Source organism: Ziziphus jujuba, chromosome 4, assembly GCF_031755915.1.
Source record: "Ziziphus jujuba cultivar Dongzao chromosome 4, ASM3175591v1".
Lineage (NCBI taxonomy): Eukaryota > Viridiplantae > Streptophyta > Magnoliopsida > Rosales > Rhamnaceae > Ziziphus > Ziziphus jujuba.
In genome coordinates, this window is record NC_083382.1 from 16,622,416 (window position 1) to 16,639,993 (window position 17,578).

Consider the following 17,578-nt stretch of genomic DNA (forward strand, 5'->3'; position numbering starts at 1 on the left):
TAGTAAATAGTAAAAATAAAAATAAAAATTAGTGTATATAGAATGTAGTATAAGTATCAAAATTTGTAGTGTGAATAGAATTACCATTTAATACTATGAAAGTTTATTTAATATTAGGAGTTACCTGGAAGTGTTAAATAGTTTAAGTTTTTGTGTAATTTACTATTATTACGTAGATCATAGGCTCCACTTTTGTTTGATACCTAATGGAGTTTTGAAATTGGAAAGTAAAATCACAGTTTTATCTTGAAAATGATTTTGAATTCCACTTTCCACATCTTCAATATCTAATTATTTTTTAATAATTAAGAAGGGAAATTTTAACTAATCAAATAAATTTAAGACAATCACCAATGTTATTGCCATGTGGGCTGTCTAGAGGAACAAATAAAGGTTACATTCAGCTACTACTTTTGAACAATGTGTCATAAATTGTAGAAAAGCATGACTAGAATACTGAAAGAGTTTATGGAAAGGGAAAGACAAAAATGGACCATCATAAGGTGCAAGTGGGACATTATAGGCTTGGCTGTTGGCTACATGTAGCGATGCATGTCCATGTGGTCCATTAGAGCGACTATAATTTAAGGTGTATATAAATCCAACTACATTTGATGGAACTTAAAGCTTCTCATTGATCATGAACTATACACTATAAAATACTTCTAACATAAATTTAGATTTTTTTTTTTTTTTTTTAAGTTATCCTATGTTGGTCATACACCACTTTTATCCTTTGTTTTATTTGCTAATTATCTACTCTCATTAAAGTCTTTTTATTTTTGATTTTTTTTAAAAGTTTTTATGGCTGAAAAGTTTTTCTTTCTTGTTGGTCGTACGTTTTCTTTCTTTCTTATTGGTCGTCGTTGGTCATATGCTTTCAATTGTCAGTCATCCTGTCTCTTATTTACAGGATCCACCTGATATTTATTATTACATTTCTTAACAAATTAATTTTTGGTCATCATTATTTGTCAAGAGACTGACCGACTCTCCAATAAAAAAGCAAAAGATATATATAAATATTCAATTTTAACGTTGTGGTTTCCTATTTTATTTTATGATGCTGTAGCATAGATATTCAATGAGAGTAAAAATTGAAATACAAAAAAAAATTTTTTTTTTAAAATCTAATAATATTTAATACAATATATAGCAATTTAATTTAATTGATTATCACTAAAAATTTATTTTTCTTATCAGATTTTTAATATTAAAATATAAAAATAAAAATAAATGGTATAAATTAATATTACTATATATTATTTATTGATTCTATTTTTAAATAGCCGACTGTAACGATGAGTTAGATAGCATACTAAATCATATTTAATACAGAAAAATCTCTATGAATGAATGTCTTTGAGATTATAAAAAAATTATTCATTTAAAAGGGTTACTATTTATGAATTAATGAATAATTTATTTATTTATCGATGCATGAATAATTATTAATTTTAAAAAAAATTATACTATTTTTGAAAAACAATTTATAAACTATATAATATATTAATAAGGGAAAGATCAATAGGCTCAATCAAATCTACAATTGGGGATTGATCACCACTTAATTAACAAATAAAAAAAAAAGAATCAATAAAGTATCGGTTGATCAATTCTTATTTCAAATCTTTTTTTTTTCTTGTACATCTTGATAAAAAAGCTAGAAAATTTTAAATTCATATTTTAAAATAAAGCTAAATTGAGAAAAACGAAAGAAGCTATTAAGTAAAATTGTCTCATTATGTATGGTAAATATTTTGTCTCATTATATATGATAATGTTTATTTATATTATTATTTTTCTTACAAGTTTAATTAAGTATTAATTTATATATTTGATGGTCCTAAAGGATCTTTTAAAAAATTATTATCTTATGTATATAGTGAATTTATTCATTTAGCATACCATTACAAGTTTGGATTAAATAATTTTATTTATTTAGTGAGATTATTCATTTATTGAAGTTTTACTCTATATACATACATATATATATATATATATATATATATATATAGAGGGAGCATTTCCAATATAAAATTTTTTAATAAAGGTATTTGGCAAATAATCACAGCCTTTAATTAATTTAATTTAAGGATCATATTTACTTTTTTAAAAACATTAAATATTTTATAGCCAGATTCAAATGTTATTTATTATTTACTTAAATTATTTAATATTGTTATGCTTTTTCTATCTCTGATTTGATGTTTTTGGCATAATAAATTATATATTTTTTCTTCTAAAACAAGAGTTTAGTGTGTGTATATATATATATATATATATAAGAAGTGTTTCTTTTATTGATTTTGTAAAGGATTCTTTAACTTCATTATTTACTGTCTATTTATTAGAGCTTTTTTTAGGTTAAAAGTTCTTTTTGAAGGTAAAAAAATTTTTTGTTAAAAGGTAAGGATGTTTAGCAAAAATCAACAAATATTTGCTGACTAAAAAAAACAGTTTAAGCTATTTTTAGAAAAGTCTAAATTTTATGTTTTTTTGAAAAAAATTATTATTTTTAGTTTATATAGAAACTAAATAAGCATTTAATGCAGCATTTTTAGTTTATATAAAAACTCATTAAGTATTTAATACAGTTTTTTTTTTATTTTTTATTTACAACTAAATATTTATTAATTTTTTAATAAAAACTATTTTTTAAAAAAATTTATTATATAAAATTCTATAAATTAAAATTTTATTTTCATTCGGCATACTATTTTCATCAGCTATACTAAACAGACTTTTAATTATTTAAATAATATATAGTAAAGAGGTTTTGAGAATACAAAGACTTATTTCAAATAATAATAATAATAGAGATAAAAAGGGAAAAAAAAAAAGAAGAATTGCGGATTAAGGAGAGAGGGGTGATTGAGATTAAGGAAAGAAAAAGATTATTTTGAAAGCAACCAATAATTTAAATTGGAAAAAAAAATGTTGAATATGGATATAAAATATTTAAAAATTTTAAAAAGATAACTATGAACCTTTAAACCAAATTAATAAAAAATTTTAAATTATTTGTCAAATGTCATTGTTAAAAAACTTTATATGAGAAATATATATATACCAATATACTAAAAAAAGCAGAAGGTGCTTGGCAATGGGGCAGGTCATCGTTGAGGTTACATCTCTCATACCTTGCCCCGCCCCTCTCCCCCTTAAAAATACTTCCATACCCATTTCTTATCTTTATTTTTATTTTTTATTTTTTATTTTTATTTTTTAAACGAGGGTAGGATGGGATCCTTTGACTATGTTTTCCCATTATCAAAATAATAATAATAAAAAATATAAATATTTTATAAAATAATATTATATATTTATAAAATTTATTTACAAGTATTAATATAATTATATTTAAGAATTTTTTTTTTTGGCTGAAATATATTTAAGATTAATATAATTATATTTAAGTATAAAAGGTATATCCACCCCATTCTCCGTTTAATTGGTATTTTCCACTCTATATATGAGAAAGTCCTGTGAAGATCGAGAAGCGGAGCAAATTACGATGCACCCTCAACGAAAGGGTACGGCCCGTTTGTAGGATGAAAATTTTGGGCATTTAACACCCCTTATTGAAACGGTGCGTTATCTCTCACTCCTTCCCTCCTGCCCGGCTTGATTTCAACCTCCTCTGCTCTGTCTACAATTGGGATTTAATAAGCTTCTTTTTGGTTCCATTGCTCTATTTCTCAGTTGTGGTTCCTAATAAACCTAATTTCTATTGAATCCATGTGAAATAAAATTAAAAAAAAAAAAATGTTTTGCTTTAGGAGCCCTGTCTCTTGGTTTAGATCAGATTTGTGCTTTTAATGCCATGTCTTTGGTGTGACTACTATGGAAGAGTCCAGTGGGATAGCTGTCAAAATAACATGTATAATCTAAACAAGTAAAATTAAGGAAACCACAAAAAACATAAAAAAAAATAATAATAATAATAAAAATAACCATTACATTTTATAATTCAATATTACATCAGATTTCATGATGATCTGTTATCTTCTATTAAAACGAGGTTTTGAAAGTCGGTTAGACTCTATTTTGGTTTTCAAGTTTGGGAACTTGTGTTTCGACCGCGTATTCAAAGCAGGAGAAAGTTTTGGAATTTCAAGGCAATTTGTCCCCTAATCAGGTTGTTTGAGAAGGAGAGGAGTGAAGAAAAATGCACCGTTTCAACCAAAATTTTCATGCTACCAACGGCCGTTTCTTTTTGGTTGAGGGTGCTCATAAATTTTAAGTACCTCTCGCTTTTCTTAGCGTAACTGTGTATGTGCATGTCTACACATGAAAAATATCATTTGTCATCACCAATGAATAAGTGAATTGCTTATGCTTTACTAGCTTTGCTTGCTTGGTTGAGTTTATAATTGAACGAAAGTTTATTTGTTTTCATAATGATTTAAGCGTCAATATAGAGGAGATATGATATGTTACGGTAAGAACGGTTTGTATATGGACCTTGAATATTGATAAAAGTTTTTGAAAAAACCATCATCAATACTTTTTTTGTATATGAGTATTGATAATGGTTTGGAGAATATTAATAATGGTTTTTTCAAAAACCGTAGTTAATATCCATAATCCGTATATGAATCGTTCGCACAATAATTTTATTTTAGAATACATATATATCAGAAAAAGAATAGTCATTACAAAGCCAGTAAATTCTTTTAACATGTAATGTTGAAATGAGAATACTTCTGATTAAATTAAATCTTCCCATGCTATGCCCTCCTTTTGACTAGCATAAACCATATAAAAAAGGCCTTACTGCAACATCTACTGCAAGATTAGGGGACATGTAAATTGCAATTTAATTAGTTACAATTAAATCATTTTAAAGTTTCAATATAAAATATGATATAATTAAACACTTTAATTAAATTGACTATATAAATTAGTAATTATCATTTATAACAACATTGTATATAAAAAAAAACGAAGAAAATATATATATATATATTCCCCCCCCCCCCCCCCCCCCCTCTCTTTTGAATGAGTTTCTTTTTCAATTTGAATCTTTCAATGACAAATATCAATAGTTTTAGCATAAATTTATATGTGCATGGCATTTAATGGGATATGCAGGGGGATAATATAGGTAACAGAGTAAAAAGTGAAGACTACACCATATACATTACAGATAAAATAATCTAAATTTAACTTTCGTATACAAAAAAAATATTGATGTCCAAACAAATAGAAAACATTTATTTATATAATATATAATGCACACAAAAAGAGGGGGTTTTCTCTTTTCTAGTCCATTGCTTTTTTTCCCCACTATGAATGGGCACAAAAATCATTCCGTTTATAGGAAAAAAAAAATGAAATAATAACTTTATGGACATGAGATACAGAGAGGGACCCATTGGGCATTGTCATGTTCACGTCAATCAATATTCTACCTGGATTTCATATTCAAAGTGATGAGTTGTGTGGACCTAAAAATAATTACAAACAAAAATCGATCTCTTTTTTTTATTATTATTTTTTAATTTTTTTATACATATATATATATATATATATTAAAATCGATCTTTCTTTACTTGCACGAGTCATTTTGATAATAATGGAATCAGAAAATTGTCCATCTCCAATGTTGCTGTCAATCTATTTTTCTTGATTGATGATCTATTCTATTTACTACTATTTACTGCTATTCCAACTATCCCAATGCCAAGATGGAAACAAAATATTTACTGGCATGCAATTATTGTAAACGTTTGAATTCAAAGAAAAAGTTGGGATCAAAGTTTGTGGGAGTGGGACATATATATATATATATATATGAGTCTTTTTTTCTGTCCCTTCCATAGGTTGGTGGTGGTGTACCGGATTCAGCATAGCATTTATGGTGAACATTGCCTTTTCCAAGACCTAAAAGTTAAATTGATCATAATATTAATTGATGACGCAAGGAAATGCATCCCATTGCATGCATGTCGTTTCGCATACTTTTTATATATATGGTTGTGTTATATATATAGATATGTATCAGTGTTACATGTATAGCTTTTTGTGTCTTCTTCCTCTTCTTTTATTTTTTATTTTTTCTTATTTCCAGTCTCTTGGCTAACTTGAAATGGAGAGAGGTTTTCTGGGTTTGAAGTGGGAAGAGTCTTGTGTGACTGCTAGAAAGAAATTTAAGCATACAATCATTCATTCTTCAGGTATATATACATGCATAACTTATATATATATATATACATATATGTATAAACAAGTTTCTGCTATTGGGTAGCTTATGTTGCCTGTTTAATGGTTTTTTCCAGATATTAGTCATGTGAGAATATATAGAAAATCTCTCTCCCTATTAGTCATGGTTTTTTCCAGATCTTGTTTGTTTAATGGTTTTTTCCAGCTTATGTTGCCTGTTTAATGGTTTTTTCCTGTTTAATGGATAAGTTGGACGCGCACAGATGACAGTAGTTAGAATATACAATTTTTTTTCTCGGGGAATAATATGTTGTACATTTGTTTGGATACTCTGCTTTATTTGGAACTGTGTTTATTTCTATATATTACCAAAAATTAATGGAAATTTTATGTTTTTGATACAATTAAAGTTTATCTAACATCATTTTGTTAGGAATTTATGATTTACAACATCTGTTTTGCAAGTGTATGAGGCTGAAAATTACCTAGTGATTGAATCATTTAAGCATTCATGGATATGGAAAAATGAGGTTCAAATTTCAAATTTTTCTGAGTGAGTGTTGGAAAGTTAGCCTATAGTAATTTAGTAATTTAATTTGGATGAGTTATTTATAACAATATCACCAAATTATTAAAAGTAATATTCTAAACTTTTCAAGAACACATGGAGTAGGTGGTGGAGTGCAATGTTCATCAAGTGCAAACAGATTCTCTTCTCTTTCTCATCACCAGAAAACAGACCAGCTTCAAAGGCAAACAACTGAGAATTTCTACTCATCTTCTCCAACATATTTTCCTGTTTCCTATAATTCTATCGATTATACCATCAAAACCACTCCTAATTTAGCACAGGTTGGATTAGCTGTAAATGAGAATGGTTGGTTTTGTTTTGTTTTTGTTTTTTTTGTTTTTTCTAATTTAACCTTATTCTTGTATGGTTACAGAGTAACTACTACAACAGGGAAATGAAAGATCCTGCCCCAGACAACTCAGTATTATTGAGTAGAAATAAACGTATTCCATTCCCCACTAGTGTTGCTACCTCCACTGAGAATACAGGGAGTGGTAGTGGTAAAACTGCTCCAACTAACCCATATTTTGGAGGGATGTCGAATATGGAAAGATTACCATCTAATTTCTCTCATCAAATGGGTCATGCTGTTGTCAATCAGGGAACAAATTCCAATACTGCAACTGATGTAAGGTATTTATCTATCTATCTGTGTTTATTCATTTATATATATATATATATATATAGATTATTCAATCTAAAATAAGATGGATTTTATATTATTAAGTTACAATTTTTTTATTTTATTTTTTATGATTATTGAATTTTTCTAATGAATCAATATTATTTTTTTAAATAGGAATTTAATAATCATATAAGATAAATCTTAGATAATAAAATAAAATAAATTTGATTTAAATCTGATTGTATATTTATATATATAAATAATAATAAAATAAAATAAAGATATATATCTAAAATTAGTCTCTCATCATGTTGATTTGATATTTTAAACTTTCACTGCAGCCTTTAGATTTGCTTAATTAGGCTAGAACTCATCGTTTACAAAAGCAAAAATATAAAAGATTATTATGGTAATCCTTACTATAAAACATAAAACTATGACGTTGGCTTGAGAGAAGACTAATATATATAGTTATTAAACTCCTAAATTTCTAATTGATGAAATAAAGTAGTCGCTAATTATAAGCTAACTATCCATGTAATATTTATTGTTGATTATTTCGTAGAAACAAAGCCAAAGCATATGACGTACCTGCTCAAAAGTTGACCATTTTTTATGGAGATAATGTCTATGTTTATGATGACATTTCTCCTCAGCAGGTGATGATCAATTAAATTTCTCCTAAATTAAGAGTTCCATCTAGCTCTAACTCATTCAAAATTCTTCTAATTAAAAGTAATTATTAATTGTTTTTTTTTTTTTTTTTTGAAATGCTGTATAAATAGGCTGAAGTGATAATGTCTATGGCTAAATTTGGTTCGATGCCCTCAGTGGGAGAAATGGCCAGAAGCGACAGCCAAGCAGAAGCAAAGCCTCTTAAAACTAATTCAAATTCCGTACAATATTCTACTTTTATAACTTATTTGGAAGCAAGTGAACAAAGGAAATTGACTTTGCCTTATAATATATAGTTCACCAATATTGAAAACCTATGTAATATCTATTCAAATATGATTACATATTGTGACATTTTAATGAGTGACTAGTTTGTGCCGCAGGCTGCAGCGCCTGTTCCTCAAGTTCTAAACCGTGTTGCACAAAGACCAACCAGCGACAAGCTTGGCTAGAAACAACCAGCGACATAATTCACCTAATCATATTTATCAATTGTAATATGTAGAATTTGATCAGAAATTTGATATGTTTTGTTTCGTTTTCTATGTAGAATCACTGTTTTCGCCAAATTCACAGCTTAATGATGTATTATCATTAGAGACACAGGAGATGTATAATATAAAAGTATAGAATGATAATCTGGCCAACCTGAAAATTGCCAAAATAATTGGCAACTTGCAGAATGCAGGAGAGACTTTACCACGAGAAAGGAAATCTAACAACAGAAAATGCAACAAAAACTTGCCCTCAACAATCAAAACCCAATACAGAAAACTCATTTGGGATCTAACCTGAACAGAACATGTGCAACAATCTCCATAGGAATGGTTTGTTTTGATTTGCTTCTCAGCTTACAATCATGATTTCCAAGAACCTTAAACAAACACAATTTAAAGTCTTAACTCATTGACAATCATTGAGCTGTTTTAGAGTGTTTGATAAGCCAATCAATTACAACATCTATATTTACTGAATCCTTGCATGAGATCATATAGCAGCAAACCTCTCTGTCTGTGATTGAATCGAGGCCTCTGAAACCACCCATCACAAAAATATCAAGATTTAGATGAATAGAATCATTAAGAAAGGCCCGATTTTTAGCAAATATCTTACTGATTTTGCAAATTAGGTAAGGTTTATTGAACTCACAGCTGATCAACCAAAGATTGCTTCGAAAGAGCTTCTGACTTATCAATTTTGTTCCCAAGAACAAGTAGGGGAATTCCAGCCAGGGAAGGTTTTGTTAAGAGATCATGTAGCTCGCTTCGAGATATTGGAACACTGTCTCTATCAGCAGCATCGACAACATACCTATCATAGCGTACATCCAAAAAGAAGACTTAAAAATGATACAAATTCAGACACAAGAAGACTTAAAAATGATACAAATTCAAGACACCAGAACTATTAGCTAAGGGAGACAACAGCCACTAAGAGCTAAAACTGCAGCACATATAAAGACATAAAAAGGTGGAAAAACAGATGCCTGCAGAGGCACATTACAGCAAGGAAACGACAATGAATCACAATTCATTAGCAGATAAGAGTTGGGAAAAATCAAAAGGGAAAACATAAACAAAAAACATAAGAGTAAGAAAGAAAGAAGAGTAACAAATATCCTAAGAACTACAGATGTTTGTATTTCAAGAAAGAGTTGTGGATTAATTTATATTCTAACTCTTCTATTATAAATCTAACAATCACCCAATTCAATGAGGTGTACTTTGAGTAAAAAACACAAAGTAGACATCTTTTAATGTGCAAAATAATTGATCATGGAGTTTTTGATTTGGAAAATAAGAATATTGCTGATACAGGTAAATCCAATTTAAAGGCAGAGTAACTTTGCATGTGGGCAAACATTCATTCATTTCTTTAGAAGCCAGTAGCATTGGCATATAGAAAGTTAAAAACGATTGCAACAAAGGAAAACTTAAAACAGAGTGAAAACTTACACAATTGCAGAGACACCACGACAGTAACGTTCCCACATTGATCGGAACCTCCTTTGCCCTCCTAGGTCCCAAAGTTTAATTGTCACATTTCCCTTTGTAACTTTACGCATGTTGAATCCGACCTGGTTATTCAGCATTTATTAGTTCTGTATAACCTTTTCATCACAGAAAGCTTAATCTAGGATTTCCAAGGTAAAAGATACGTACAGTTGGAATCATGTCCTCACTGTAGCCCCCTGTCTGTAAAACATAAAGGGATCAATACAAGGAGATAGCCACTACATATACCAGAAAGGATTTGCAGAGGGTTTTTTGGTTCACTCACAGCAATGGAATTTAGAAGAGACGTCTTCCCTGCATTCTGAAGCCCTACTAGAGACAATTCCATTTCCTGTTTAAAGAATAGGCTGGCATCCAGAAGTATTGTGAGAAGAAACAAAAAAAAAGGTAGCATATTGATCATCTAATAGAATAGAAAAGAAAATTTACTTCTCTAGGTTAGTTGCTAAGTATCAAAGATATGGAAATTAGTATATCACAGCCCATAGCTACTCAAACCAATTAATTGTTGATTGACAATCAAGGAACTACAATATCAAACATGTAATTTCATTACTATAACATATAATTGTTATAATTTTCTTTCAAAAATTTGCACAAGAAAACAATAAATTATATAGTATTTCGAGAATCAAAAATACAGGAATTCAATATAGAAATGGTAGAAACTTTTTTGATATTGTTTTGAAAGTCCAAAAAAAGAAAAATAATACTAATAACAACGCAAGGATCTGACTGACCTTTTATATCTGTTTTCTTGGTAGTATTATATTATTCTTTTAAATAGCAACCATATGTTCAGTTTTGAGCTGTTTTAATTTGTCTATTTTCTTAGCTTGGTATGCACCTGCACTTCCTAACATTTCAAGCTTTTCAATTTATGGTAACTAATGGAGTAGGGGAAAAAAAAAAAACCATCAAAATTTTGGAGGATTTATATAATAATAGTATATAGGCATACATTGTATGGATCTCGCTTTGCAGAGACTGGGCACTTGATATGTTGCTGGTGAAAGAGATAAACGAAACAAAGTTTGCTTAAGATTACAGTGGATATTCAAGACATAGCTAAATTTGTTGACATACAGGCAAAACGGTGGAATCGTTTATTGGCATTCAAGAGCTTCGAACCAGAGAAGAGCTTCTCTGACCAATGGCCAGACGTACGGTTAAAGAACAGCAAGAAGAAGGGGTTTAGAGATTTTGAGAAGCGCGGATCTATGTGACCCATTAAATTACGAGGAAGTTATTCAGAAGCTAAATGCATTCTGCTCAGGACAGGGGAGGGAAAAAGAAGAAACACCAATTGAGCACAAGGGCACACTCACCATTGAAATTCAACAGCAGTGGAAGAATTCAAGGCACCACCGATGCCCAAAGATCAGACAAAAGCTATACATGGATCTCATACTATAAACGGGGTGAGCATAAGATGCTGAAGAAATGTGTCTGACAAACTTTAGCCAATGGGAGTCTTTATATTGTATATTAAACTTATCTAAAGGCTTAAAATAAAGAGTTTGGAAACTTTTTGTGCCTTGAAAGCCAGATTAGAGCAATACATATGTACATAAGATAAAAATATGCAAATTTTTTTCAAAAATTTCTAGCCAGTCCATAATTTAAAGTGCTAAATACCATGGTAGTTTTGCACAAAAAATTATAAGTTTTAATGGAACACAAAACATATATTACCGTAGCAAGTAAAAGGAAAAAACAGTGAGAAAAATTTAATATGTAAACTTGGAATATCAATTTTGGTAAAACTTGGTTTCTTATCGGATTGTAATGCAATGTCCTCAACTGCTAACTCAAAGATACAAATGACAATCACAAAATCAACAATATGTTAACCAATGCCCTACCCACACTTCCACAACCAACAAAAGCACCTGGATCTAGTACCAGATCTATAAAAGCAACTCAGATATGAATCACAACCCAAAGGCCAACAACATAGTTTCATCAATAACCCGCCCCACTGTGACCACCAACAAAAGCAGGTGAAAGAGACAAAATATGTAGAAACAGAGCTACCTACATCCTCTAAGGAATTAGAAAGAACCGGCAATTCAAACAATAGCAACTTACGTACTGATACACACAAATATACACATCATTTAGAAAAAGAAACAATAAACAAAAAAGGAAGAAGAAAACAACAGCCATTAAAATTAGGCTAAATTATAAAGTATCCTTCTATCCTAGTTGAAGCGTAGAAAGAGATATCTCATCAAAATCTTTAGAAGTTCTCGCCCATAGAGAAGTCAAAATTCAATCCTAACTTTACATCTTGGTTTGTATGTTAAGGCCCAAGTCTGAGTAGGTGCAAAAGAGTGGCAGAAGATGACAACCTGGTGGACTAACTAACTCATAGGAATATGCTACTACTCTCCAAACAATATATCCACACCACATACACTGTGAACATGTGAATAATACAAGGCAACCAAGAATGGGGTTATCATGCTATAACAGACAAAGGGGGAAATGGGTTTGACAAACTATTCCATCTCAAACAATGTAAAGCATAAAATTTTCAGTTTGTGGAAAGCTACGGAACTCACCCTATTCCATTTTTCATCTGATTTCATTAGTGGTTTTATTATGTTTTCGTTATTGGAGGGTATATGATTTAATTAGAAAACAACAAGCAAGAATTTAATAAACTTTGTGAACTTCAAATTATTTCTAACACACAAAAAAGTTGAATACGCAGTCTGTTAACTATAATAAAGCAATAAAAGCCACACCATCACCTTCATTATATTTTTCTAGCTTAGAAATATATATTTCCCTTTCATGATTGAAATTAATTGTTTCCTGATCAATTTGTTATCAAAATTTAAAATTTATAATAACCCATTAACGTTTATCACAATTTTTCCTCGGTAGCCAACATCAACAACATTCCAAGTGAAAATCAAAGCAAACCCAGAATCAAAATAAGCCAATATATATATTTTTAAAAAATACGAAAAAGACGAGAAGAGTTACCTCCGGAGCCAATTAAGTAAGGAATCCCATAAACCCATTACGACGCAAAAAAGGTGGGTTGGTCGTTCTGGTAATGAAAAGCTCCGTCCGAGGGAAAAGAAAAAGTGCGAAAATGAGAGAAGGGGGAAACTACAGCAAGGAAACTTCGCCGACTAAAAGGAATCTTTTATTTTTATTTTTGTTGTGATTTACAGTCTGTCCGTTTTCTGCTAGCTATTTGCAACAAGTGAAAGTCCAAACAAAATTTCATGATGTTTTCATTCCAGGTGTGCTATCCATCATCACAAGGATTTAGATTTTCTATCCCAGCAGTCATCTCATTCAATTCGGTAGGTTTGTTAATTTCTGATTTTTACTTTATTTTCATATTGTCTTGTTTTATTGGATGATCTTTGTTGTTTCTTTTGTCACATTTTGTGTAAACGTTTAGCTTATTTGATTAATGATACACATATTTAAGACATTTAATATTTTGTTGGTTTTTTATTTTTTAACAATTTATCTAAATTATAAACTGTTTTTTTTTTTTTTCTTCGATTCGAACCTGTATTTTTATATATACAAATAAAAACATTTAAGAATTAACCTTTTTCATCATATTAATTTTTTATTAATAATAATAATAATAATAAGATTTTTATTTGTTATAGAGTATTATAGTTTTTCATTAATTATTATTATTTTTTTAAAATAATACTGGAGATGAACATCTAAATATGTTTTTTTTTTTTTCAAAAAAAAAAAAAAAAAACTATGACATTTTTTAAATAGAGTATTATGGTTGAGTGATGTTTTAAATGAAAGATTTGTAGGCATGCATTGGCATGATTAATACATTTATCATAGTTTTGAAGATTGAAAAATTATTACTTAATTTAATTTTTTATTTATTTTGTCTATATTTTATGACATTTGATTTAAATATAATTTAGTTTTTTTTAATTTTAAAAAGTTACAATTATTCAAATAATATTAACGATATTTTTTTTTAATTTTTAATCCTAATTTTCAAATTTTAATGGATTAAATTTTAATTAATACAAATTAAAAAAAATTAAGATATAATATGTGTATAAATATATATATGTATATATATTACTTAACTTACTGCTCCTAAAAAAAAAAAAAAAAAAAAAAAAACTTGCTGCTCCTTAGGAGTTCGAATGGCAATAGTCATTCTAATTAGTGCAAGTTTGGTCATGGTTGTGCACTTCTTTCCAATAAAAATAAAAATAAAATAATTTAGGTTACCTTGATATGCAGAATAGATATATAAATTGAATAACTATTTAATAGGTTTAATTGTTTCTTTATTTGGTATATTTTCAATTCTAGAAAAATTTATTTCATAAGAGTACAGATAACTCAATTTTAAAGAATAATTATTTCTTTTAAAAAAATTTAGAATTTATATTTTTTTATTTGAAGGATAAACATATTTATCATATTAAAATATATTTAAATCAAACTAATTATTCTATACTCTAATTACATAAATAAGTATAAAGTTTAACTTTTAATTAATTTTTATTAAATTTGGCATTTTTAAAGAAAATTATTTATAAATACTAAACATTGAATCTAGTTCAATATAATAACTAAATATTACATTTAAAATATCTTTAATGCTTTTTTTTTGGGCCAAAAAAAAAAAATTACTTCTCAATTTTTTGCCAAACATGATTATAAATGTTTTTTTTTTTAATTTTCTCTCTCTTAGTAGCACTTATTTAAGCTTCAAAAGCATTTCTAAATATGTTCATATTAATTATTAGATTGCTTTAAAAACTGAAATTTAAAAATCTATTTATAATTCACTGGATCTTGACATAATTTACTTCCCCACATATAATTTTAGTATATGACTAAATATATATTAGATTATTAGTTTATTTTAGAATCTCAACTTTTAAAGCGATTGATAGTTAGTTTATTTTTAAATCTCAATTTTCTAAAATAACCCAATTGCTAATAAATGAATTAGGTGGGCGTGATGCGACAAGACCGCTCCTAGAGCCCTTTCCAAACACTTTAGAGGGTTCCATAATTGATATCGAAAGTTCAATGAGACATTTCCTTGAATTGGATATAACCCAATAATATAAATAATATGTTATAAACATGTTTAAAGAAATTTAACAAAATTATCAATAAAAATAATAAAAAAATTATACATGTTAGGTTAATCTATTACAGCAATTTAAATAGTATAAATGAATAAATGTAAAATATCAAAAATACTTAATATGATATATATATATATATATATAAGAATCAACAAAATAATTGTTATTATCATTAAAGTCAAGGGAAAACAACAGTACACCAAGAGCGGAATAATATACAAGCAATGAAGATACTTGGATATAATATACGTAACTTGTTAGTTTAGGCCTAGGGAACAATTTTAAAAAAAATATAAACTATGAAACAAATTCAGTGAGTGAACATGTGAAATATTATGAAAATAAATATTTTTAAAAAATCTTTTCTCTCAAAACTTCAGTTTTACTCTTTAAAGGTTTTTATGTTTTAATAACCAATTTTTACAAAACTTATAATTATTCCCAAAACATTAAAATTTCATAAATTAATAGGAAAGAATTTCAAATCAGATAATATCTATCTTTTCATAAATAAAATAATACTTTTACAATTCATAATCCATAAATATTGATAATCATAAATATATATAAATATATACTGCACTCGTAGTGCAATCAACAATCTTGTGTACTATAATCTGTCGCACAAATATAACTAGCGTTCTAGTGTATTATAGACTACCAAGAGAGGGGTAAACTATCAATAAGCATAGCATATAGAGACTTCTCATCCAATTTTAAGAGTCACATGATCAAGTAAGAAATGGCAAATAAACAAACATAATCATAATCCAACAAATCCATGTTTATGGTACAATATGATGCATAATAATCTGCAATCTAATATCCAACTCGTAACCCAATATATTTATATAATTTATTAAATAATGCACATAATCCTCATATCAAAATATTCTCACATATCCTAACATAAACATATATATATATATATATATATATATATATATATATATGTATATAATTGTATTTTAATATACCATTATATGATAAATCAAATAATTATTTCACAGCATATAATAAAGCGTGTGGCTTAAATAATTTAAGAAATAACAATGATAAGAGAATTTATATGTTATATGTAATCAAACATATAATACCCAAAACCATTTTAGAAAATAAAATTCATTGTTCAAACCAGCTTCTCATCCGGATCACCTTCAATATTAATCCTGATATCTAAAATAATAATAAAATATTTCTCAAACTCCAAAATTTAAACTAAAAATATTGGATACACAGCAATGTCCCAAAATAACATTAGTAACTTAAAATTTTTAACTTCGACAAAAAATATTCCAATTATACTGTAAGCTCTAAATATTCGATATTCAAAATTGGGGTTTCTCATCTAGATGCCAATTTAATGAAATCAAATCTTTCATTGGGTCCCAATAACACTAAATTATACTAATCCAATTTCAATTTTATCCAATTTATTAAATTATGTCCAAACTCATTCTAATTTCATTTGATATTAAACTACCAAACCTAAAAATAGAAAAATTATCACACGGTGACAGAAAGCACATGAGACAAAGAATGCAATGATGTACTCATCTTAGTCCAAAAACATTGTCGGTGGTAGGAAAGCGAGTTGAAAAGTTTTGGCTAAACTTGATTTTGATAGATTTTTCAAATGGTGAAGAATTTCGATGAATGGAGACCAAATTTGAGCTTAGAGGGTCAAAAAATGATGGGTTGATTGGAAAATACCAAAATCTTTGGCAACCCATCGAACCACGGCTTGGCTAGTCCAATCTAGGCGTGTTTGGAGGCAATCTAGTATGAGATTTGGAGGCCTAGTTTACTGGATGATAGGCAAAAACCCCATCTGGCACATGGTGGTCAGAAATTGGTCAAAACTAGCTTAACTCACTTTAGCATGAAAGCGGGTCATGTATACCCATCGAGCCTGTCTTGAGCTTGTTATTGTTTTTTTAGAGATTTTGGGACGTTTTAGATATTTTTCATATTCCTTAACAAAGGTCCATTCCCTTTGGCATATATATAAGGCCTTGCGTTACTAACATAAAAAAATCTATAATAAGTTAGGACCCGAATATATACTGATGCTTAAAAATTTTTCAAAATCAAAACTTTTTAATGGCAGCTCAAAAGTAAGCATGTCACTAGTATATGAACTCGTATCAATGAACTTAATGCAATGATATGAGAGTCAAAGCCAAAATCTATCTCCAAAGAAAAATCAAACTTGGTCCTACTTAAAAGTTCAACTTGATCAAACTTGGTTAAATTGCTGGGTCGTTACATGATGTGAGCCTAATCATTGATATACTGAAATTGTATTTGAAGAAAGTGAACCTTATTGAGGTATGTTGAATCATAAATGCGTTTTGAAATATCGAGTGATCTAATCATGGAGAAGGGAAGTCCTTATTAT

General features: G+C 28.3%; 2 protein-coding genes across 7 annotated transcripts; one reads left to right on the forward strand and one right to left on the reverse strand.

The window, feature by feature from the left end:
* Window positions 1-5,771: 5,771 nt before the first annotated feature.
* On the forward strand, window positions 5,772-8,591 carry LOC107417290 (protein TIFY 6B). 6 transcript variants are annotated; one of them, XM_048472084.2, is made up of 6 exons: window positions 5,832-5,866; window positions 6,077-6,182; window positions 6,842-7,020; window positions 7,113-7,372; window positions 7,930-8,023; window positions 8,150-8,591. In XM_048472084.2, the coding sequence occupies exons 2-6, from the start codon at window positions 6,095-6,097 to the stop codon at window positions 8,333-8,335; spliced, it is 807 nt and encodes a 268-aa protein (XP_048328041.1). In that variant the 5' UTR covers window positions 5,832-5,866; window positions 6,077-6,094; the 3' UTR covers window positions 8,336-8,591. The 6 variants fall into 6 exon arrangements, with proteins under 6 accessions (XP_048328042.1, XP_048328043.1, XP_048328046.1 ...); XM_048472085.2 differs by lacking the exon at window positions 6,077-6,182 and having other exon boundaries at window positions 5,772-5,866; XM_048472086.2 differs by lacking the exon at window positions 6,077-6,182 and having other exon boundaries at window positions 5,809-5,945.
* Window positions 8,592-8,768: 177 nt separating this feature from the next.
* Window positions 8,769-13,426, reverse strand: LOC107417291 (ADP-ribosylation factor-like protein 8c). The gene is made up of 6 exons (XM_016025907.4): window positions 13,052-13,426; window positions 10,320-10,401; window positions 10,202-10,234; window positions 9,995-10,116; window positions 9,189-9,350; window positions 8,769-9,070 (listed from the first exon to the last, which is right to left on the reverse strand). Exons 1-6 carry the CDS (start codon window positions 13,087-13,089, stop codon window positions 8,953-8,955), a joined length of 555 nt encoding a protein of 184 aa, XP_015881393.1. The 5' UTR covers window positions 13,090-13,426; the 3' UTR covers window positions 8,769-8,952.
* Window positions 13,427-17,578: the final 4,152 nt, after the last annotated feature.

Coding starts and splice junctions, on each gene's coding strand:
- LOC107417290 (XM_048472084.2), top strand. CDS start 6,095: ATGGAGAGAGGTTTTCTGGGTTTGAAGTGGGAAGAGTCTTGTGTGACT. Junction 7,021..7,112: donor CCACTCCTAATTTAGCACAG/GTTGGATTAGCT, acceptor GTATGGTTACAG/AGTAACTACTACAACAGGGA. Junction 7,373..7,929: donor AATACTGCAACTGATGTAAG/GTATTTATCTAT, acceptor ATTATTTCGTAG/AAACAAAGCCAAAGCATATG.
- LOC107417291 (XM_016025907.4), bottom strand. CDS start 13,089: ATGGGTTTATGGGATTCCTTACTTAATTGGCTCCGGAG. Junction 10,402..13,051: donor TTACTTAATTGGCTCCGGAG/GTAACTCTTCTC, acceptor TCTGGATGCCAG/CCTATTCTTTAAACAGGAAA. Junction 9,351..9,994: donor CGTGGTGTCTCTGCAATTGT/GTAAGTTTTCAC, acceptor ACGCTATGATAG/GTATGTTGTCGATGCTGCTG.